The sequence below is a fragment of the Natator depressus genome, chromosome 4 (assembly GCF_965152275.1).
Source record: "Natator depressus isolate rNatDep1 chromosome 4, rNatDep2.hap1, whole genome shotgun sequence".
Classification (NCBI taxonomy): Eukaryota; Metazoa; Chordata; order Testudines; family Cheloniidae; genus Natator; species Natator depressus.
In genome coordinates, this window is record NC_134237.1 from 88,401,175 (window position 1) to 88,426,051 (window position 24,877).

Genomic DNA, 24,877 nt, shown 5'->3' on the forward strand with positions numbered 1-24,877 from the left:
CATATCTGTAGATGACAACATAAGGTGCAAGGCAGTGTGGAGCATCTGGATGGATAGATAGAAGTAGACCCCCTGAGCTTTGTGTAGAGCCATGCATGTTTATGGTGTTATACAAATAAGAATCAAACTCTCAAATATTTGACTCCAATCCAACTCCTGTTGAAGTTTATAGGAATCTTTCCCCTACACTTGCCAAAGGGAGCTACCTCTGCATAAGGATGACAGCTTCTAATTAGGCCTTGATTATATGTCCTCCTGTAAACCTAAACACCTCTTCACTTTGGCAGTTTGTCTTGATCCTGCAAACTGATCTGTGCAGTGGGCCCCCATGGTCAGGCCCAGCATGGCTTATATGACTACATGATCCAAACCAAACCATGACAGCTGGGGCAGCACAGGGGCTGAGACTGACGGCAAGGAGCCAGGCTGGCTGGGTTCCAGTTCCCGGCTCTGCACTGAGTCGCTGGGGAGCTTGGTTAGGTACTTTCTCTGTGCCTCAGTTTCCCGCGTGTAAGAGCGGGATATTAAAGTGCCAGGGAGGGGCGGGGAAGGCGAGGGGCAAGCCTGCGGGCTGCTGGGAGTGGCTCCCTAGCACAGCCGCTGTGTGACGGGGCCGAGGTGCTTGTGATGAATTAAGAGGTGGGCAGAGCGTTTCCCAGGTGCTAACCCAAGGCCCGCAGCGAACCCAGCCCGGACGGGACGGGGGCAGCCAGAGCGTGGCCGGGCACCGTGAGAGGCGGCTGCTGCCCGGCCCCTGAGCGCGCCGTGACCGCGGCCCCGAGCCCGCCCAGACCCCGGCACGGCAGCGGCGCTCATGGCCTCCGGGCCGGGCCAGGGAGGCGCTGCCCATGAGCGGCGCGGGGCGGCTGGGCTCAGCGGTGCCTGGCGCCCCCAGGGAGCGGGCGAGCCGCGGCGGCGCTTCCGCAGGGCAGCCCGAGCCCTGGCGCATCTCTGCGGACTGAGCTTGTGGCGGAAAAGGTGCGTGGGCCGGGCGGCGGGTCCCGCGGCGGGGACAGGGCTCGCAGGCGCTCCCGGTCCCAGGGCCATCGGCCGACCCGGCCACCACAGAGCGGGCCCCGCTCGCCCCAGGGCAGCTCAGCCAACTCCCCCCGGCGGCCGGAACGAGGGGCGGCGGCGGCAGCAGCTCCCCAATGTAGGCTCAGCCCTGCCCCGCGAAGCGCAAAGGGGTGTTGGCCATTGACGTCAGTGGGCGCAGGACTGGCCCCCGAGCACGCCCCAGAGCGGGAAAGGGGCTGCAGGGCGAGGGCAGGGGGCAGCGCCGTGTAAAAGCGCGCGGCAGAAGGCGGCCAGGAGCGGCCGCGCCTGTCTCAGTCATTAGCGCCCACTGTACGCAGGCAGACGTTGCTGGCGTTTAATTAGTAATAGCCGTAGCTAGAGTCGCTGGGGTGATCTGATCGTGTCTGTCAGCATAACAAAAATCATTGCCGCTGTTGTCAGGTTCTGCCCCACCACCAATTTTAAAATCAGTTTCCCCTAAAAATCGCAGCACTCTGCTGCTGAGACATTCACCAAGATACTGAGATTTAGGAAGAGATTCTCCAACTGTGGCCATATCCAGGACCTCAGACTCAGGACTAAACTACTTGGCCGTGTCTTTTAAAACTTACTGCTATAGATACTCTTGAGGGCATTTCTGTGCCAAAAAAATTAAAAATTCTGCACACAATATTTTAAAATTCTGCAAATTTTATTTGTCAAATAAATGTGGAAGCTCCACCTTGGCATTGGGGTGCACAGGTCACTGGCTGCACAGAGGTGGGACTTGGGGGATCACCGTGCAGCTCCTCCCTGGGATATGGACTCAGCAGCGAGGTTGCACCTAACCCTGACACAGCACAAGGACTGGACCTGCCACAGAAACACCCCAGAGCCCTGCCCCTCTGTGCCAGGTGCGGGCAGGCAGGCTTAGCAAGGCAGGATCCAAGTGTGAAGGGGCTTAGTGTGGGTGGGATCCAGGTGTGGGTTGAGAGGGTTTTGTGTGGGGCATTCTGGGTGCGGGTGGCTCAGTGGAGGATCTGGGTGTGGGGGGAGATCTGGATGCACAGGGGCTTGTTGGGGAGTTCTGTGTGCAACAGTAATGGGAGTCTGTAGGGGGATCCAGGTGAAGGTGGTGGGGGTTCAGCAGGGGGGGTGTCTGGGTGTATGTGGGGGGGATAGAGCTTGGCTGGGGGCTCTGGGGTGGAGAACTCAGTGGGAGGTTCCAGATGCTGGGGGAGTGGGGCTCAGTGGAGTGGGGATCCGTGTGCAGCTGGTTGGGGCACAGTAGGGTAGGGTTCTGGGTGTGTGTGGCTTGGGATGATCCAGGTGAGGGCTCGTCCGGGGGGGGGGGGGCGTGGTTCTGGGTGCAGGTGAAGCTTGTCAGGAGGATCTGAGTATGAGGGGGTCTGGATGCACAGGGGTTGGGTGGATGGGGGAGCAGCTCCCTGTACAGGGATCCCTCCTCCTGCAGCTGAGGAGTGACGGGTGTAGGAAGCATTGGGCGGGGGAGAGTTTGCAGAGCTTCCTACAGCCAGGGGAGAAATCTGGGGGTGGGTCTGACACAGCCCCAGATACTGTGCAGGGGAAGAGGAAGTCCTGTCCTCTCCAGCCCAGCTGGGACTAGCAGCTGAGCCCAGCGCAACGTAAGAGCCACCAGCCGGGTCTTCTTCAGTCCTGCCCCATACCCCACAGCAATTTACCTCTCTGCCAGCTGCCATGGGCACCCAAAACATACTGCTGGGGAGGGTCGTATGACTGCTCTTGTGGCTTCCCTTTGCTTTCCCCATCAGAAAGTCATTTTTCTCTGGGGAAGCAAAAAAATATGTGGGAGACATAAATCCTGCACATGCGCAGTGGTACAGAATTCCCCCAGGAGTATATAGAGACTTCAGCAGGTATCCAACAGCTCTGTATTAGCATCTCTGTTAATTATTCTGTAATTACTTCTCTTCCATGAAAACAAACATTGCAGTGTTAAGTATTTTCTCATTTTATTTAGCAAACCCACAGTTGCACCCTCTTTTCTGTTTTTGAGCTACCTCATTGTCCTCCTTCAAATCCATCCTTATAATTCTCTCCTTTTTCTGATGCTTACACAAAATGTAGAGATAGAAGGTGGGTGAAACCAACTTCTGTTCATGAAAGAGACAGGCTTTTGAGCTTACACAGAGCTCTTCAGGTCTAAAGAAGACCCAAAGAAAAGTTTTATGTAAGCTTGACACCTTGTGTCTTTCACCACCAAAAGTTGGCCCCATAAAAGATATTATCTCACCAACCTTGTCTCTTTAATATCGTGGGGCCAACTTCACACAACAACACTGCATACAAAACACTTAACAGGCAGCTAGCAAGCTGAGATCACTGCCTGTCATGCTGACCAATATTGTCTCATTGTTTCCATGTACTCCCTCTTCTTTGTCTGCATCAGTTTGTTGCTGCTTGTCTTAAACTTAGGCTGTAAGCTCTTTAGGGCAGGGAGTGTCTTTTTGTTCTTTGTTTGTACAGTGCCTAGCACAATGGAGTCCTGGTCCTTTTATTAAGGACCCCAGGCACTATGGTAATACACATAGATAAAAATAATAATGATTATTTGCTCAGTGGCAGCCAAAACTTCAAATTTGGTTATTGGAGCTGTGAGCCTTTTTGCTCAAGAAAATTAAAATGTTGTTTTACTGTTGCTGCCTAGGGTGGTCAAGGGACATTTCTCTGTATTCTGCTTGTCCTAGTTTGGATGATTGTGCCAGGGTTTCTAACTTTCATTCTCTTGGGTGCATCCGACTCTCACTTAATTTTATAGGTTGAGTTTTAATATAAACTAAAATATCATTTCTATCACTAATCTGGGAATGTGAGACCAAATAACTTATTTTAAATTCAAAATATTAAGATGTAAATAATATTGTGGACCGCGCCCGTCCATCTGGTTTAAAATCTAGATCTGATCATGTAGAGTGGAATTAGTCTACTCTTTCACTAGTGCTGCCTGTTGATGTTTAGCAATAACTATGACTTTGCCCATGAATATGTTTTTCTTTGGTTCCTGCTCTTCAAGTCATTAGAGAATGTGGAGCTGGAAAGGCTGTACACTTGGGCCATTTGCTCATATATGCATAGAGTCCGGGAATGCCCTTTTGGGCATATATATGTGCATATATATCCATAGGCCTGCTTTGTGCATATATATCCATAGGCTTGCTTTGATTACATTGGTTGGGGGAAACATAGCACTGCAGAAGTTGAGACAGTGAGAACAATATTTCCATCAAAGCAATACATTCTGAAGGTCAGGTGGCCTGGTCATAAAAAACTTTGTTAAACATGCTTGTGCACTGTCTTGTGTTAATTTCTTGGTATTTAAATGTGATTTCAGAGGGAAATCACTGATACAGGTCACCTTCCTTTTCCTACTCTCTCAGTATCTGTGTAAAGTGATTCTACCAATATGTCAATTGCATATTGCAATGAATGGACAATATATTTTTTTATTACTAGGTCACAGTGTGAAGACAAAACATTGAAACAATGTGAATGCTTGATGCAGTAGCCTGATGAATCTGGCATCCATGTATAGCTTCAAGCATATAGATCTGATTTTTCTACTGGTTTTCCTCTAGAGATCCAGAAGTGTTTAAATTTGTCACCTTTATATTTGCCTTTTCCTAAGGATAATTGGCTAGATGGGCCACCTCTGTTTTTCATTCCAGCATAGCACTTTATAGGTTTTGCAAAACCTCAGACAACAAGAGATCATCTTCTTGCAAAGTAAAACACATCACTTATAACGATGCTCAAGTCCATCATGAAATACTTGTCCCCAAATGTGTCAGTTTTGACCTCCTTAAGAATGCCCCTAACCTGGGCCAATGCAGCCCTTCACTCAGTTTTTGCAATATATTCCAAATGGATGACAGCCAAGTAATGATAATTAAAAAACAAAATAAATTATTTCAGTGCTCTGGCTAGACGAACAACCCAGCATATATGGTGAAATGTTCTTTGAAGGTATTCAAGTATATTGCAACAGGTTGGGGAGTAGGGTGACCGGATGTCCCGATTTTATAGGGACAGTTCCGATATATGGGGCTTTTTCTTATATAGGTGTCAATTACTGCCCCCCAATTTTTCACTCTTCCTATCTGGTCACCCTAATGGGGAGCTCTCACCACACCAGCCAAAAACAAAAACATTTTAGAAAAATTCACAGAAAATTCATGTTGGCATAAATTATACATGTAGGTATTGTAGAGTGTCTATATTTGTTCTAGGAATGTACATGTAATGTCAAACATGAGCTCTTTCTTCCTTGATCTTTTAGGGCCCTAGCAAGCTGCTTAACCTTTTAACCAAATGAATAGTCCAATCAAAATAACAGAATGTTTAAACTTAAGCAGATTCGTAAATGTTCAAGGCCTTAGGATGATTTTCTTCATTTATTTAAGAAGCTTTTTGAATACTCTGCTTTCTGTCTAGATATGTTGGAAAGAGTCCAGTATTACAGTGGGCAATATTTCACCTGAAGAGGCAGACACATCTTGGAAGTGATCTCTTATTCAACATCAACAATTATTCTACAACTAATCTTGTTGGTATTTTCGATATTTGTGCTATAACTCTGCCATAATTGGTACCTGTGGTCCCAGTCCTACATTTAGATATGCCCATGGACCTGTGTGTCCATGAAGAGCCTCATTAACTTCACTGGATTCTGCACAGGTGTAAGGACCTGCCTGTGCAGATCAGATTGCAGGTTTGGTGCCTATGCATTTTTGTGGCAAAAATTCCTATTAATTTCTGCAGGACATCTGGGTATGCAAGGATCAGGTTTTATGCAATTATTAATCTAGTTCTAATGAGGGATTGTTAAGCTTTTTTCCTGTATATCTTTTGTCTAACAAAAATTAGATATTTGTTTCTGTATAATCTTAAAGCGTATCTGAGTATACTAAAACTTCTCATTTAAGATAACTGAAAATATAAAAAGAAAAGGAGGACTTGTGGCACCTTAGAGACTAACAAATTTATTTGAGCATAAGCTTTCGTGAGCTACAGCTCACTTCATCGGAATGCTCACAAAAGCTTATGCTCAAATAAATTTGTTAGTCTCTAAGGTGCCACAAGTCCTCCTTTTTCTTTTTGGGGATACAGACTAACACGGGTGCTACTCTGAAACCTGAAAATATAATATTTATCACAAGTATTTTAAGATAGATTATGATTACCTCAAAAAGATGGGGAAAAGAAGAATGTAGTCAACATGTTCAAACACTTCCCCCTCCCCCCTCCGCCCCCCCGCCCCAAGTCATTCAGTGGAGTCAGAGTGGAACATACTTGTAACAAACTCACAATGAAGTAGGTTGAAACTCCCAGCCAAATCCTTCACAGAACAATCTAGCTATTGCTAGAATTGTTTGCATATTTCAGTGCATTCAAATAAAATGATTTCCTTATAAGAGTTTTACAGTATGTATGAATTATGTTAATTAATGAATGCGTGTCTTGGAAAAGTTAGCCTACATTTGTGGAACAAAAATAAAACCAAAATAAACACACCACTCAAACAGATACCCATGACTACTGTAGAAACCTTTATTCTATTTAAAGTACACTCAGTGTCCATAGGGACAAGTAGAATACAGTAAACAGGAATACATATACTAATGTTTACATTTTTACTTTTGTTTTAGAGGGGAGATTTTGAAAAGCTGAAGCGTCTGTTGTATATTTGCCCTAAAGAAAGGGGCCAGCAAGATCTCAGGCAGGTAAGGAAAATAAAGCACTTTATTTGATAAATAATTAATCCAATGATACTAGGGCACAGTGATGATTTTCTTATGTCATTTTATTTTTGTAGATAACCATTTAACTTATGCAAACATAATTTAGAAAGAAGAAAACTGTGCTAGTACAGCATGCAAAATTAGTGATTGCGCTGAATGTTTAGACTGCTTCACCTGAAACTGATTACTACTCCCATCTGTTCAGACCTGAGTATTTGAGGACTATTCTGTCTGATGTCAGTTTCCAGATTTTGGGGGAACTCCATCCAACTAGTTCTACTGTGGTGTTAAGGGATAGCAGATCACAGGCCTCCAATGTAGACACACTAACATTAGCAGTGTATGTGGGTGGCCCTGGAGAAACTTGACCTATATGGGTATACTTGATTATCCAAAATTCTATACTATTAAGCTTATGAAGGTAAATTCAGATACTCAAATCCACTTCATACTTCAAAAGTAATAAAGTAGGTTGGGTGATTGGTATCAAATAAGGGGAGGGAAGAAAAAAGCAAAAAAAGAACAAAAAAAAATAAAGGGAGGGAAAGGAAAGGAGTGGAGGAGAAAGGAGAGCGACATCTCATTTTCCATCTGCTAGGAATCAAAGATTTCTAAAATGTCAGATCAAATCTTTTCAAATTTTTTCAAGTCCACTTCTCCAAAAATTTATGCACGCTTTAGCTGCCAGGTCATCCAAGCCTCTGTGCCAGTCTTCTATCCCTAGAGGCAGTCTGTTCTTCAATGTGAGCCCTTTGGCTACAAACACTGCTCTAGAGACCCAAGCTTTCTGTGAGTTTCAGAATTTCCAAGGTGATGGGATGGATCACAGCTCTGGGAAGTCATTTTTAAGGAAGTATCCATGATCATATTAATCCTCCTGCCTACTTCTAGCCAAAAGGACTGTATCCTGGGACAGTCCCAAAACATGTGAGCCAGGGTGGGTTCGGGAGCCCCCCATCTCAAGCAGCACTCCATTTTGGTAAGGCCCAGGCACTCAAACCTATGTGAGGACCAGAATGAATGAAATAATGTTTTCTGCTGGATCAGCCTTAATCATGGATCAGTAGAAGAGGTTTCTAATTTTTTGCAAGGCACTTCCCCATGGGCTAGGGTTCAAGTATGTATGCCAATCTTTGTTCCAGGCCTGGCACAGGCAATCTAAGTTAGGGAGTGTCTTTTGGACCAGGAAGTCATAACAGGCTACAGATGATTGGGTAAACCTCTGGAGCTCTCTCTATATCAACACTTATTCAGGAGTTTCTGGTGCTCCCAGCGCATCAGGACCAAATATGTCCTTCAAGAGATGCTTAAGCTGCTGGTAATGCCAGGCAGCTACACCAGCTAGGTTGTATTGGTTTTGGAGTGCTTGGAATGGGAGAAACTGATCCACAATTAAGAGACCCAAGCTATCCCCTTATCCATCCACTCTCTCTGCATCAATGTTTTCTTGATCATTTTCAGCACTGGGTTGCCCCAAAGTATAGCATCAATGAATGAGAAGGGGTGGAATTTACATTTTCTAGCCAACCTGGCCCATGTTTGTCTGGTAGCCAATATTGTAGGGGACATTTTACAATCAAAATGTTAGTAGGCTGAACCTAAAATTCCTGACAATGGAAGGTGATGGATCAACTCGTGCAACATCACGTGCACAAGTCCATGGGGCCGGACGAGTTACATCCGAGAGTGCTGAAGGAATTGGCGGCTGTGATTGCAGAGCCCTTGGCCATTATCTTTGAAAACTCGTGGCGAACGGGGGAAGTCCCGGATGACTGGAAAAAGGCTAATGTAGTGCCAATCTTTAAAAAAGGGAAGAAGGAGGATCCTGGGAACTACAGGCCAGTCAGCCTCACCTCAGTCCCTGGAAAAATCATGGAGCAGGTCCTCAAAGAATCAATCCTGAAGCACTTACATGAGAGGAAAGTGATCAGGAACAGTCAGCATGGATTCACCAAGGGAAGGTCATGCCTGACTAATCTAATCGCCTTTTATGATGAGATTACTGGTTCTGTGGATGAAGGGAAAGCAGTGGATGTATTGTTTCTTGACTTTAGCAAAGCTTTTGACACGGTCTCCCACAGTATTCTTGTCAGCAAGTTAAGGAAGTATGGGCTAGATGAATGCACTATAAGGTGGGTAGAAAGCTGGCTAGATTGTCGGGCTCAACGGGTAGTGATCAATGGCTCCATGTCTAGTTGGCAGCCGGTGTCAAGTGGAGTGCCCCAGGGGTCGGTCCTGGGGCCGGTTTTGTTCAATATCTTCATAAACGATCTGGAGGATGGTGTGGATTGCACTCTCAGCAAATTTGCAGATGATACTAAACTGGGAGGAGTGGTAGATACGCTGGAGGGGAGGGATAGGATACAGAAGGACCTAGACAAATTGGAGGATTGGGCCAAAAGAAATCTGATGAGGTTCAATAAGGATAAGTACAGGGTCCTGCACTTAGGATGGAAGAATCCAATGCACCGCTACAGACTAGGGACCGAATGGCTAGGCAGCAGTTCTGCGGAAAAGGACCTAGGGGTGACAGTGGACGAGAAGCTGGATATGAGTCAACAGTGTGCCCTTGTTGCCAAGAAGGCCAATGGCATTTTGGGATGTATAAGTAGGGGCATAGCGAGCAGATCGAGGGTTGTGATCGTTCCCCTCTATTCGACACTGGTGAGGCCTCATCTGGAGTACTGTGTCCAGTTTTGGGCCCCACACTACAAGAAGGATGTGGATAAATTGGAGAGAGTCCAGGGAAGGGCAACAAAAATGATTAGGGGTCTAGAGCACATGACTTATGAAGAGAGGCTGAGGGAGCTGGGATTGTTTAGTCTGCAGAAGAGAAGAATGAGGGGGGATTTGATAGCTGCTTTCAACTACCTGAAAGGGGGTTCCAAAGAGGATGGCTCTAGACTGTTCTCAATGGTAGCAGATGACAGAACGAGGAGTAATGGTCTCAAGTTGCAATGGGGGAGGTTTAGGTTGGATATTAGGAAAAACTTTTTCACTAAGAGGGTGGTGAAACACTGGAATGCGTTACCTAGGGAGGTGGTAGAATCTCCTTCCTTAGAGGTTTTTAAGGTCAGGCTTGACAAAGCCCTGGCTGGGATGATTTAACTGGGAATTGGTCCTGCTTCGAGCAGGGGGTTGGACTAGATGACCTTCTGGGGTCCCTTCCAACCCTGATATTCTATGATTCTATGAACTCCTGTTCCACCAGCAGCCCAGGGAGTGATCTTCTCTGTTATGTTCTGGAGTGACAGGGCTGCCTGCCTGCGGATAAGTCCGTATGATAATGCTGCAAGTTGGAAGCCTCCCAATGTGATTGAGAGTTGCAGTTTAAACGAAGCCAGTCTTGTCCTCCCGCCCACTGGAATAGAAACTGGGAGACCTTTCAGGATACACCATGTTCAGGGAAGGACACACTCATTTTGATGACATTAATTTTGCCCCAAAGGCTAAGAGCATGGGTTCTCCATATGCCCCAAACGCTCACTACCTGAGCTAAAATGGACTCTAAATTAATTTTGACCAGATTCTCTATCTCATTGGGGATGATTTTCCCTAAATATTTAATCCGTTTGGGTTGCGCTTAATATTCCAATTATCATAGATTCCCCTATGAGCTTGTTTACTTATACCCAGAATTTCCAGTTTTTTCCAATTGTTTTTACATCCCGAGAGGTTTCCAAATGCATTAATTAGATTTAATAGGCTAGGAACAAAATCTTCAGGTTTAGATACAAGAACAAAAGCATCATCCGCATAAAGCATGATCTTGTGCTCCATTTGGCCTATCCTGATGCCATGTATATATTGACTTGTATAGTTAGCAGTAGCTAAAGGTTCAAGGGCTAGGTCAAAAGCAAAGGTGAAAGGGGAATGGTTTTAAAGTAATGCCCTGGGTGACAGCCCTGGAAGAGGGACTCATACAAAGAAGTTTAATGTAGGAGATAAATTTGGCAGTCAGTTTAGCAAGCATGTAAAAGTAATCCATGTGTAAAAGGAGTTCTCTGCATCCAACAAGACTGCAGTTTTGATGAGTCAAAGGAGCCTCTAGCTGCTATGATGTCAATCAGTTGACACAAATTGTCAGGTCTCTGTTTAACTTGTTGACTTGTCTGTTAAAAATACTTACCACACTAATGCAAACTCCAAAAAGCATCAGGCCTGCATTTTCAAACTAGGATGCCTAAAGCTAGGTGTCTAATAATATGGATTTAGATACCACACCATAGTTATCACTGTGTGAAAACACTGCCCATCAGATTTTACCAGATCTAATTAAAGTGCTGTGTTACATTGTTGGGGGAGTGAGGCAACTGCCCTGCATGGTGTCCATTCCCTTTCACTCCTCCCCAAAGTGCTTCTTGCTCACTGGGACATGGAACCACATCAGTTCTGCTACAGGGGAACTCTTCACTGCCATGAATAAGGGGGTAGAATTTGCTTCTTAGGGAGTATTCCGTATTCCTATTTGTACTGATGTTGTGTGATCTTGTGAGTCACAGAACTATCCAGGGTAAATAAAGAACAAAGTGTGTTTCTCTTTACCCACATATCTCAATGAACAAAGAAGAGAGAAGAGTATGACTTCATTATGAATAATTTTGAAATCTTGCAGTGGATCTTTACACATATACCAAATATATAGGGTAAAGTAATTAAAGATCTGTGAAAACTGTTTAGATACTATGGTGATGAATGTCCACATTAGACCAAATTCTTTTCTGAAAATGTAGTTGTTTAGACTTTGATCATACTTCAGAGACCAAGTATAGGATTATAGCCTTTTCCCCCCCCTTAGAAACTGGGTGGGGACAAGGGAAGGGTCATATTTTTATGCACTTTAAATTTTAATATCCCTAAGTAAATTGGGTAATCATCTCTCACGTACTAATGGACAAAGAAACTTACATTTCATTTTGTTAACTATGACCTTTTAGAGGTCAGATTTTTGTTTAATTTTTCCAGTATAAAAAGCTTTTATGTAAACACAAGGCTCATTCTAAAGCATCTGACAAATATTGACAAAAGTTGTTCCCCTTTTGAAAGACTGCATCATGTGAGTTGTGTGGAGATGACTGAGAAGCTAGGAGTCCTTTCACATAACACACTTCAGATCTGAGTCATTGCCAGTCACTTGTTACCCATAGTATAATAAAAATAAATCATTTTTCTAAATTTGATAAATCTGCTAATGATTTAAACTCCATTAACTTATTGACCATGGATCTGTAGTGTCTTCCAGTTGATTGTGTGGAATTTTAGCAGTAGCTTGGCCTTAGGGATGCTTTAGAATGAGACTTGGCCTTAGGGATGGATTCAAGCTCCTGGATCCACCAAAATTTCATCCTCCTCCTTATTTTTTGAGTCTTCTCAGACAGACCCTTTCATCCATCTGCTACACTGACAGCTGTCTGTCCCTCAATTCTGCTTTCCCATGATGGCAACAACCCCACCAGGCTCTTCCTCCTACACAGGCAGCTCAGTCCTGTGCTGCCAAGTCCCATCCTGGACAGACTGGGTCCTTGCTCAATTTCCCACTTCAAGGACCCAGTCAGAGCTGACTCTTTTCTATCAAACCAGTATCAAGCTGGCAGTCTGTCTTCTCCTGAAGCAGGGCCAGCTCTAGGTTTTTTGCCGTCCCAAGCAAAAAACTTGCCACCCCAAGCTCCGAGAGCGCAACTGCCCAAGCAAAAAAAAGGGTGGCTGGAATGATGCCGCCCCTGGAATTGTACCACCTCAAGCACGTGCTTGCTTTGCTGGTGCCTAGAGCCGGTCCTGTCCTTAAGGTACCGATGGAGTGAAATTCACAACTAATGGGGTACTTCAAAAACTGTCACAAGGCAGAATGGCAGTGTGGTGAGCATGATGAACCTGTTCCCTTATCCTCCTTCCCCACGCTATGACATGACTTGAAAGACTGAGAGGAGAGACAATGTCCATAGTGCCCCTCTTACTTGCATTATCCTGCTGCAGCAGCATCAGGTGTGTGGCTAGCAGCAATCAGTTGAGAGGCTTGTTGCCTCCTTTAGCCCTCCTGATATGAGAGGTATCAGCTCACTTTACCTTCTCCCCTGCGCCTAAATTTGGTCTCCTACCAGTATGCTGCTAACCAGCAAAATCCAGCTGTGAAGTGTCCATCTACAGCTGCTTTTCTGCATCTCTCTGATTCACTACCAGCTACTATAACTGCTTGAGTACTGGAACTTTTGAATTCTGATCCCTGTCACAGGGATCCATAGGTAATCTACCCTTACATGGTTCTCTTCCAGACTTGACCTAGCTAGAAACTTTCAAATTTGTATATTGCATGGTCCTATCCTAGAAATTCCATTTATCATAATATAAGTTGGTGGATATCAGAATGTAAAAAAAAAAAAAAAAAACAAAAGTAGCGAATTTGTTAGAATATTTTTCATCTGTATAACTTTTAATTCAGACAGATTATCTGGTTGTGCTGCTGAAAGTGAGATTCTGACATGCAACAAAGGTTCTTAGTGCCAAATTCTGTACTAAGATATGTGCATGTGGCACCCTTTAATTATGTCTGGAGTAACATCATGGGGCCAAACTCTGCTCTCAGCTACAGCAGTGTAAATGCAGAGCAACTCTGACTTTTGTGGAGGTACTAGTGGGGTAAATACAGAGTAACTAGGGGCAGAACTTGGCCCCATGTCTATCAGGCAAGCTCGAGATTAGAGTCACATTCTGAGACAGACAGGGTGAGGAAAGGAAATGGTAATAGTAATACAATAATGTGGTTACTAAATCATGACATTCACAACAGAGAATCCATTATGTTCTGAGAAAATCTTAAAATATAGAGAGAGCCCAATGCATTTAGAAGAAGTATGATGCAAAAAAAAAAAAGTACTATTTTCCTTTGTTCCTTATGAACAAGATCCCTACTTTAAAGGGGTTGAGAAGACTTTGTTAGCAGTATCCTCTCAGTCACAAATTTGGTCCTGAATATATATGCACACAGCTCCTGTCTCCCACTGAGTGTAATGGTGCTTAGAGCCCCCAATGAGTATAGAATCTGGCTCTCAAAACCCTGAACTGGAGCTGGGATGGAGGCCAACCATTCTAGTGGAAGCCTTGGGAGGCATAGTACCTGAAGTAGGCCCAATGCTTCTTGGTGCTGTTTTGAGGGCAAGGAAAGCATGGCTACCCTACAACCCGTAAGGAGAGAAAATCATCCACTCTCCTCTATACTGGCTGGTGTGGAAAATGGGGCAGGGCCAAGGAAGCCAACAGCATACTAGTCTTGCCGAGCTCAAGCACTGCTGTTGTGCCTGGGTCCTACATGAGGGCCAAGGAAATGGAAGATTCTTCCACCCTCTTCCTCTGCCTGGGCACACACGCAGGGGCTCAACTTGACCACAGTGTAGTTTACAATTTCTTTGGTGTGTTATCTGAGCCTGTTTATTAAATTGAAGTGTGCTGTCTTTTTTTTCCAAGATACAAACATGTCTGAAGAAGAACAGAACATTTCAGTGTTTACCTCATAAAACACAGCTCCAACTTTGCCATGCTGTAGTCTACCAAGAGTAAGTAAGAGACAAGAATGCTACTGTTTCCTTCAGAAACCGAGGTCAGAACATGCACATTTTTCAACAAAACTGTAACTCTTTGAATTAAATATTAATCATACTTCAGAAACACTCACCCCATTAAAATAAAATATTGACAAGCGGAGTGTGACAGGGTTGGGAGAAACCCCGTCCTGTGCAGGGAGAGTGTGCCCGCTTCTCTTAGGGAATGTTGGGGGGGGGGCATATGTACCTTACTTCTATGTCCCTCCCAGCCTGAGTCCAGACACTCATCCTTATCAGCAGGGTGGTGCAGCCTAGTGGCCAGAGTACATAAATTCACCATTGTCAACTGTGCAGTAAGGCCTAGGGGCTAATGTCAGTCAATCCGCCCCTTTTTGCAAGGCAGTAAGGCGCCTAGTGGCCCAAGTCAATAACTTCATCCCTTTTTGCAGAACAATAAGGCCTAGCGGCCAGGGTCAATAAATTCGCCATTGTGAGTGGGGCAGTAAGGTCTAGCGGGCACAGGGGGAGGGGTTGCACCCTCAGCAGAGGGGTCCAGGCCCTCCCTCTCCACCGGACCCCAGTCCAAGGCCCTGTTAATGGTTATAGCGTGGGCCACTGAGTCAGCGGGGAAAGGCTCCGACAAAAACACACTGACTCAAGGCTTTGGCTCACTCACCTGTCTGCCGTCTGATTCCCCTGGGCTGCTTCCTGCCGTCGTCCCTGCTGCTGTGGTCTGGGCATCCCTGTTACCTTTAGGTTCTCCGGTCTGCCCTTTCTCCGGCATCTCCATACCCAGCGTGGCCTTTGCAGTTGCCTTGGAGTCTGCCTGGGCTGCGGCATCCCCAGCTCCTACAGTCCCAGGCTTCCACTGAGCCCTGGTTGGAGTGGCTGGCACACGTCCTTCTTCCACAGCAGTCCACCCCAACTGAGGTGAACTGCTCCCTTTTATACCAGTGCACCTGGAGCATTGCCAGTAGAGTAACGTGGGCATGTCTTCCTCAACCCACAATGTAGGGTTAACCCTTCCCCGCCCAGTGCAAGGTGAGTACACCCCGTCACCCAGAGCTATATAATACTTCTCTGGTATTTGGTGATTTGGACCGCAGTCCTGAAATGGAGAGCTTCCATACCTGAGATCTAAAAATCCAGTTGGAATGCAAGATCATCAGTGTGCTAATACAAAAGGCTTCTCCCAAGAAAATACAAAAATAAAGACATAACTATTTAAATTAAAAGATCTCCCCAGGATCCAAGCAATTTAACCACTTCCTGCAGTAAGTCCTGGCTCCCACCTGCCTGACCCCCCAGAAAACCACCTTACCTTTCAATGTCTTGGCCCTCTTGTATCCTGTAATGAACTCGACATCACACTGATGTGTGGATATAGCTGGCTTTTGGGAAAGGCAGGTTCTTGCATTGCAGAAACTGGACCTTTTGGTGTGAAATATACCATGGAACAGTGAAACATGGACTCAGAGATATCTTAAGACCTCTTTTGTGCTTGCCCCACCCCTGAGACAATATTAATCCTGGCTATGAAATCTACTCTTTTGTTTGAGCAGCATTAAAATTTGAGAACAAATCCCTCTACCCATGCAACTTCAGCAAGTACATTTTCAGATTATAAATATGGTCTTCTTACATGCTGTCCTGTATCAGAAACGTCGTGGGAGCATGATGTTTTGTTCAAAAGGAATATGCATAATTAGCAAACAACCTCTACATTTAGTGACAGTTAAGGCTGTGGCAGAGCATACCCCACCCACCCACAATCTTAAAGTGGAAATAAGCTAAGCATTGTGACTTGTGCATTTCTTTCCACTTTCCTGTGGCCTACAACTCTGTTGATTAACACATTTCCAGCACTCCATAAGGCTTTTACTTCCATCTCCAACAGATACACAACAGCTTCATCAAATTTGCACTCTACCTCAGAGCCTTAACAGTGACCTCAGCAGTGATAAAGCACAATAACTTCCCACTTGCATGGAATGTGTGACATCCAGATGAACTCCTGTTGATAAAATCGATATAAAAGAGGGTTGAGGTTTTGCATTACAGTTCCAAATTTAATAAAGTTGGCATAGAAATAGCTTTGCTATAGCCTGTAGCAACAACATGTTACACCAGTAGATCTGCCTATTGCTCTCCCTCTTTCCTGCCACTATGAAGCAAACCTTTCAACTAGGGCTGTCAAGCGATTAAAAAAAGTAATCACGATTAATTGCATGATTAAAAAAATTAATCATGATGTTAAACAATAATAGAATACCATTTATTTTGGGGCTCTCAAGTGATTAAAAAAATTAATTGCGATTAATCGCATGATGAAAAAATTAATCATAATTAATCACACTATTAAACAATAATAGAATACCACTTCAGATTCTTAAACCTTGGGTCGACTGCTGTATTTATCCTTAGAAATCTCACATTGGTACCTTCTTTGAGTTTTGTCAAATCTGCAGTGAAAGTGTTCTTAAAATGAACAACATGTGTTGGGTCATCATCCGAGAGTGCTATAACATGAAATATATGGCAGAATGCAGGTAAAACAGAACAGGAGACATACAATTCTCCCCCAAGGAGTCACAAATTTAATTGCAGCAAAGAGTCCTGTGGCACCTTATAGACTAACAGACATATTGGAGCATGAGCTTTCGTGGGTGAATACCCACTTCGTCAGATGCATTCGATGAAGTGGGTATTCACCCACGAAAGCTCATGCTCCAATATGTCTGTTAGTCTATAAGGTGCCGCAGGACTCTTTGCCGCTTTTACAAATCCAGACTAACACGGCTACCCCTCTGAAGCTTGACAAATTTAATTAACGCATTATTTGTTTAACGAACATCATCAGCATAGAAGCATGTCCTCTGGAACGATGGCCAAAGGATGAAAAGGCATATAAATCCTTAGCGCATCTGGCATGTAAATATCTTGCGATGCCAGCAACAGCGGTGCCGTGCGAACGCCTGTTCTCACTTTCAGGTGACATTGTAATTAAGAAGTGGGCAGCATTATCTCCAGTAAATGTAAACAAACTTGTTTCTCTTAGCAATCAGCTGAACAAGAAGTAGGACTGAGTGGACATGTAGGCTCTAAAGTTTTATGTTTTGTTTTTGAGTGCAGTTATGTAACAAAAAAAACCCTACATTTGTAAGTTGCACTTTCATGATAAAGAGATTGCACTACAGTACTTATATGAGGTGAATCGAAAAATACTGTTTCTTTTATCGTTTTTACCATGCAAATACTTGTAATCAAAAGTAATATAAAGTGAGCACTGTACAAGTTGTATTCTGTGTTATAATTGAAATCAATATATTTGAAAATGTAGAAAAACATTCAAAAATATTTAATAAATTTCAATTGGTATTCTATTGTTTAATAGTGCGATTAATCACGATAAGTTTTTTAAATTGCGATTAATTTTTTTGAGTTAATCGCGTGAGTTAATTGTGATTAATCGACAGCCCTACTTTCAACCTTTAAATATACCAACGAGGGACACCTGCAGATCTGATAGCTGACATCTTGGCCAACATCAGGGATTGAAATGATAAACCCCAGAGCTAAAAGCGTAAGTTTTTATAATGTGCTAAGGACTGAGGCTCACAAGTAGAGAGCTGTCACAGATTTACATCCATTATGAATTGGGCATAGCGGGACATATATACACACACTGACTAGTGGGTTCCAAAAGTAAAATGTTTAGCAAATGACTGAAATGTGAAATGTGTATTCTGGTGATTAACTATGATATCTTAAATTATGGCGTTAAAGTGCAAAATCTGTTTTAAAGTGGTTTTTTTCAATTTGTGAAACTCTCATAAACATTCCATCACCCCACATAAATTCTATTGCTGATCTGAATCTCTTGATCTTCAGATCCCTAATGTAGGCTCTTACTATTTGAGCTGTAGGCGTAACTCTAGATGAACCCCTGGAGAGGTCTTGAAACATGTTTTCTTAATTATTTATTCGTCAGAAGTAAAATATAGTTTATTAGGAATCTTGGATTCTATAACTAGCTCTTGGAAGGGAGTGTGGGTTTACAGCGGTTAGAGATAGGATAGTTGGATTTACTCCCTTTAAAATGCAGTGTTATGTACTGGATAAGATTGTGGTTTCTCATGTTAGAGTTTTGGGCCTATAGTGATCGTGTATAAAATCTTTGCTAATTTATTTTAAAAATGTGGGCGAGTGTTTAGCTCTTCCTTAACTGTCTTTTAGACTGAGGTTTGGGATTGTAATCAATAATCAGGGTAGTAAAATGCATGGGAATTTAAACAACACTTAGAAGAGGTGGGATTTGAACACCTGGTCTCCTCTTTGCCAGCTCAAGAAACTTTTCCTTAGGCTTCAAGTGTATTTGGGGTGTGTCTTTCTCTCTCATTTGCCTGCAGCAGATTTGTTGTCAAATTAAATATTGGTGGGTTTGCCTCAGTGCACATAACACTCTATAGATAAACACTACCCATGTATAACATACTCCATGATTCAGCACACAAGAAGCCACAATGATGCCAAAGGACAAGTCCCAGAGTGTCTTAAAGTGCAAAAGGGGTACAAAGAAAGTGAGACAATCAATGACCAAAAAAATCACCAGAAGAGGTGATTTGGAACTGCTCTTATTCGTTCTGTGTCAATTCATTTTTCATCAAACCACCATGAAAAAATCCAGATAGAACTCAAAGTTTATATTCTATGCTTTATTTTTTTTTGCCATTTCAATGGGATTTTTACAAAATAATGTAAACCTTCTGTTAAAATTGAGCTTTGTAAGGCAGCCTTACCTATGGCATACCTACCATTGCATCATAATAAGTGATATATTGTGCTTATATAGCACTTTCCAACCTAACATCCCAAAGTGCCTTATTAACATTAATGGGTCTTATTCTCATTTCACTAAGGCTATTTTATGCTGCTGTGCCAATGTAAAGGGGCCTTAAACAGGGTGTAAATTATGTTTACACCCACTTTAAGGCCACTTTACATGGTGGGGATAGTGTAAAGTTGCCTTAGCATCATGCATTTAGCCTCACCACAAGTCTGTGTAGTGGGTAACTAGTGTCTCCATTGGACAGATGAGAAAATTAGGGCAAAAACAGGTGAAGTGATTCACCTCATTTCACATAGAAAAAGTCTGCTACAGCTGGGAATAGAATTCAGTTTTCCTGACTGCTTTCAGGTCTCTGTTAGTGCAGCAGATGTTTTGACAAAGTAGGCTGGCGAGTAGCTTTGTTCCACTGTGTTATTTTGTTATTGGTGACATCAGCTCAGATTCTGGTTTAGTTATGTTTTTGTCCAGTGAACTAGGATGGAAGCTCTTCACAGCTGAATACGTTAGGCAGTGGTTCTCCACCTGCGGCCCAGTCAGCACACAGCTGCAGCCCATGTGACATTCTTGGGGCCATACAGGTAGTATTGGAAGCGGCCCACAATGGTAAATAGGTTGGGAACCACTGCATTGGAGTCTGAGCTTTGGTGATAGTAGTCTGAAAAGTTAGGTAGTTGACGGTAAAGAGTAGCTGTCCTGATAATTATTTAGTGGATTCTGTGGTTCAGGAGAAGGACCTTCTGATTTCCTTCATGTATGTAATATATTATAGTCATTACTGTTTGGTACTTGGCACTTAAATAACACTTTTCATGCACAGAGATTTAAGCATTTTATAGTGACGGGTAACTACCATGGGTGTGCAAGAACACCACCTTATGTTGTAACTGTGTCATCTTTTAGGAATTCCACTCTCTGTTTTGCAGATTGATCCTTATTGTATCCTGAAACTTAAACAAATCAACCATTAATTAATGGTTGATGTTACATTTCACATATCATGGAAAACATGTAATATTTAAAATTAATGTACCAATAAGCTGTATATCTAATACTAGAAGGATCCTTTTTACAAAATAAATACATGGTGAGATTTCTGAAGGGGAAAACTTTAAATTGGATGAGTCTCAACACAGGCTAAATCATGTGTTATAACTACTCTGATAGAATTCCTCTAAGGTTTAGCAGGGATCCTTGCTGATAAGTATCTTGGCATCAAAGGCTAAGACTTTTAGAATGCTGTGTGCACAGTTTATGTGCAAAAGTATATACCATTTCTGTGTTTAATTTACATGCATGACTGATGCACTTAGGAATGCAGTTGCAGGAAAAGTGCACTCAAATTTGCATTTCAGTACTTGCACACTCATGATATTAATCTGCACCTGCTATTACCATGATTGCATAAAGTATATGTACCAGCTGTGGTTCTACAGCTTTGTTCGTCTCCTGACATAATATCAAGTTAATCTGTTATTAGCGGTTATGCTTTTTTCAGTGTGTCATGTTAATTATGGAATAATTTTCATCCAGTCTACTAGGATACGTTCTGATGTCTGTATCTTTCTGTTTACATTTTGCATATTGCAGTCATTGTTCATTGTCAACATTACGTAACTTTTACCTTTTGGGATTTTAATTCTCTTTCTAGGTGTGAAGCTGGAACCATAGTTATAAGGCAAGGACATGTTCCAAGTGAATGTTACTTAATACTATCTGGAAAACTAAAAGTCATATGGGGTGATGCAAATTTCAAAGACCAAACTTTCACCTCTGAAATATTATGTGAAGCTGAAGAAGGAGACTTCGTAGGGGTAAATATTTTCATTTAAAATTTTAATATTATTTGAATGAAAATATGCTTTAAAATGTTTAAAGGGGATATTTCCAAAGACACAAAAGGAAAGTCAGTAGAACCTGGATACCTAATTACCTTAGTCTCTTTTGTCAAGTTTTTAATAACATTTACAAAATTAAAAATAATGTGGTAAAAATTCCTCCTAAGGTGAAGTGTTCCATGAATCCTGTGATCTGTGCAGGAAAAAGGGGCAAGTTGGAGCAGATGTGGGGCATGGACGAGGAGGTGGGCAGAAGAGAGAACTTGGCTCCAGGTCCTATTATCTTTCTGTGACTGCACACCACAGTACATTCCAGTTGATCCAGGCTTTCATGTTTTGTTTGTTTCTACGGGGCGGGGAGCAGAGGGAAGGGAGACATGCTGTTTCTGGTCTCCAGTGACAGCCTGTAGGAATGTTTGGAAGAAATCTTATATAGATTACCTTCCTTCTCTTTAGCCTCTTCCTTCAGTAAGGGACAATCAGGCCCTTAGACATTTGTTAATAAAAAATTAATTTGATGGGCCCAATAGATTGTCTAGTAGCAATGCAACATGCTGCTATGAGAGAATTCTTGTCTCATACTTCCTGCCTAATGGGATTAAAGGAAAATGAACCTGTGTGATTAAATCTATTTTCATTTTAAAGGCGTTTGTTCCTCATACAATACAAATGGTGGTAACTCTCTTTAGCTTTGCACCCTAAAAATATTAGGCTGGATTTTGCCCCAAAGTACAAGTGTTTATCTTCCACAGAAGGCAGCATTTGGCCCTTTGAAATTAGATGCCCATTTAGAAGGTAGTTTACATTTAGAAAGCCCTCTGATTTCTTTACCTGCAATAATTTTATTTTCCCAACATTTACTTTAGAATTTTCAAGCTTTTTAAAATGTGTCCTTGAGCAGAGTGCATTTGATATTAATTGCAAGGGGCAGTTAGGATAAAGCAATATATTACAGTCAATGGAAGTAGATAGAACTTAGTTCCTTGTAGGACTGGGTGCTTACCCAGTGTACTATTATTAATTTATCTTTATACCTTTAATTAAAAGTTGTACAATCCTCTATGCAATCTTAAGTGTTTTATTATAAAAGTAAACTGTACAGCTGAAAGAAGAATTATGCTTCTTGTTTTTGTTTTGCAGGAAATCTGTCTTCTGACTAATACAAACCGATCTACTTCCATTATATGTAAATCCGATGTGGAACTTCTAGTGATAAACAAAGAGGTACTTGGGAAAAAAAATGAATGGCAAAATAAGTGGTTTCTTTAATTGAATTTATTCTCTTCTAAAATACTTTTTAATACATTTCACATCTTTGAAGACAAAAATGGCCATTTAAAAATTAATCTCTGAACAATTAGTGTTCTGATATTTAATATCATTAGTAAATTGTTGTGCAAATTCTTTACAAGGAATGAACTGTGAATGTATAATCAACGGTATTAGGGTAGTTTAAAATGATACCGTTAGATGTTAAAAATAATGCAGATACAGTGTTCCAGGAGCCAAAGTATTGTGATGAAGAAAAAAGGCACCTGAGGTAAGCTGCTACGAAGTATTATTTTTTAGGAAATATATAGTGTGGCTTGTTACAGTGGTTTCTTTATATTTTCAGTTAGAACCCCTCTGAGACTCATATCTAACAATACGATGTAGTGGTGCATGAACTGCTAATGTTACAGCAGAAAAACTATCTGATCACATTTGTATGGGCAGCTGTATCACAATTTGGCATATAAGTCTCTAGGGCCGAAACTTAAGTTTTTCAGTGTTTTTGGGAGATGGATTATAAATAAAGAACAATTTTTATTGCTGGTTCTGGGTCTCTTTTTTTATTTTAAAAATATTGATAAGGTAAATCTCATGAGGCAAAAAGAAAAGGAGTACTTGTGGCACCTTAGAGACTAACCAATTTATTTGAGCATAAGCTTTCGTGAGCTACAGCTCACTTCATCGGATGCACACTATGCATCCGATGAAGTGAGCTGTAGCTCACGAAAGCTTATGTTCAAATAAATTGGTTAGTCTCTAAGGTGCCACAAGTACTCCTTTTCTTTTTGCGAATACAGACTAACACGGCTGTTACTCTGAAACCTTTCATGAGGCAGTAAGTCTTAATTCGCAGGGTGATCGCCTAATGCTAGAAGTCTCTTTATGTGGCTTTCTAAAGCTGTTTAGGCCATGAATTCCTGATGTAATGATGACAATAGTATATCTATCTTGATGTGCCAGGTTGTAGAGTTTATTGCTTAGTCCCTCTCTAGGGAACTTTGAGTAACAGCCTTGATTTGCCTCTGCTGAGGGTGGGGGAATAGGGGAACTCATTGGCTGTTCTGGAACATTATAGATTATCTGTAGGAAGCTTTGTGGCATTAGACTCTAGCCCAAAAGTGCTTTTGGGTGTTGGTGTGGTTACCAGCGTGGCCTGGAAAAAGAGCAGAGAGAAAAGAAAGACTATGATGTGGTGGTGTACTCTTATGGAAGCAAATAATGGTTCTGGATGTGTGTAAAAAGGTTAGATTTTTTTTTCCAGACACCTTTGTCAATACTTATTGTGTAAAAATCCATACTTGATATTTGCCAAGATAAATCAGGCTGATATTCTCCTGCTCCTAATAATAGTAGAGCTATGCAAGTGTGATGCATTTCAATTTGAAAATGTTAGAGGAAATATCCTGACTGTTTTAGCACTCAAAGATCTTATTAGTTTAATGTGATCACTTTTATTTTTTAAAAACTCAACAGAAGCCCTAGGAATCTGATTACCTGCAACAATTGTGAGAATGGTTAATGTAATAAAATAGTATTGCGATACTGCAAAAATACACCATAAATAAAATCATGCCCTGGATGTGGTTTTCTCTTTTTGAATATCATATTCATTGTATTATTTATAAAATAGAAAAGGAAAGAGAGAGCTCTATTAATCCAATGACTTTTTTTTACAAAGAATGATAACTGAGTGCTAATGGAAACATTCAAACAGTAGGTTATGTCTGTTATGTATATGTAGTGCCCCAAACAGTGTTGTTACATGCTCATCAGTGAAGATTTTCAATTAGTTTTAGCAGCATTTTACAGGCACAATGATTTAGTTTCCTATATGAAAAAAAACATTGTTCAAATTTTTGCATCTGGAAGGCTTCCTCCTTTCCCCAATGTTAACTTTTATACCATTTGTTTATGTCAATACAACAGTATTTCTTTTGCTAGCACTTTTCATTTTATTCATGAAGGGAATTAGCATTTTATCCACTGCTGTTGTTTCAGTTCACTTCGAAGCAGAACAATTGTTGTTTTCCACTGCCACTAGTTTCATTCTCTTTTTAGAAATGTGCTTCAGTATGATAGGGCTGCTTTTGAAAATGGATATTTTGTTGTTCTGGAAGACAGTCATCACCAGCCTGCCAGGGGTGCTGGAACAATTTGTATAGTGGGGGTGCTGGGAGCCATTGAACCAATCCGTAAACCCTGTCTATAATGAAATCCACCTCAAGCTAGGGGGTGCTGCAGCTTTAATTTGCAGTGTCTAATCTGTATCCACAGTCTCTCTTTAGAGTTTCATACAAACCCCAGTTTTCCATATATCTGTTTTGTACATGCTGGGTTAAACTGCTCTTAAAGCTTTCAAGAAGGTGTGTTACCTTTGCTCATCTGGAGTGAGGTCAGGCAAGTCCTGTGTCTCTGGAGTATGAGAGACAGGATGTTCAAATAAGTGCTCTCTCCCCATGGTCTACTAAAATAGGTTTCATTGCACAGTCACACAAGGATAAGCACACAAATTATGACCTCCTCACAAACACATAACACAAACTGCATACTTTACCTGCGTACATATGTTAGCAGTGAATATTTGCTTATGTCACTGAGGTTGTAATTACA

General features: G+C 42.2%; 1 protein-coding gene across 1 annotated transcript in view; it reads left to right on the forward strand.

Moving 5' to 3' along the window:
* Positions 1–814: 814 nt before the first annotated feature.
* Positions 815–24,877, forward strand: part of LOC141986963 (uncharacterized) — an 81,145-nt gene continuing 57,082 nt past the window's right edge. The window contains exons 1-6 of the mRNA XM_074952057.1: positions 815–978; positions 5,470–5,581; positions 6,684–6,758; positions 14,235–14,323; positions 20,809–20,971; positions 22,136–22,219. Of these exons, the coding sequence (XP_074808158.1) occupies positions 815–978; positions 5,470–5,581; positions 6,684–6,758; positions 14,235–14,323; positions 20,809–20,971; positions 22,136–22,219 (687 nt within the window). The remainder of the gene's footprint in view (positions 979–5,469; positions 5,582–6,683; positions 6,759–14,234; positions 14,324–20,808; positions 20,972–22,135; positions 22,220–24,877) is intronic.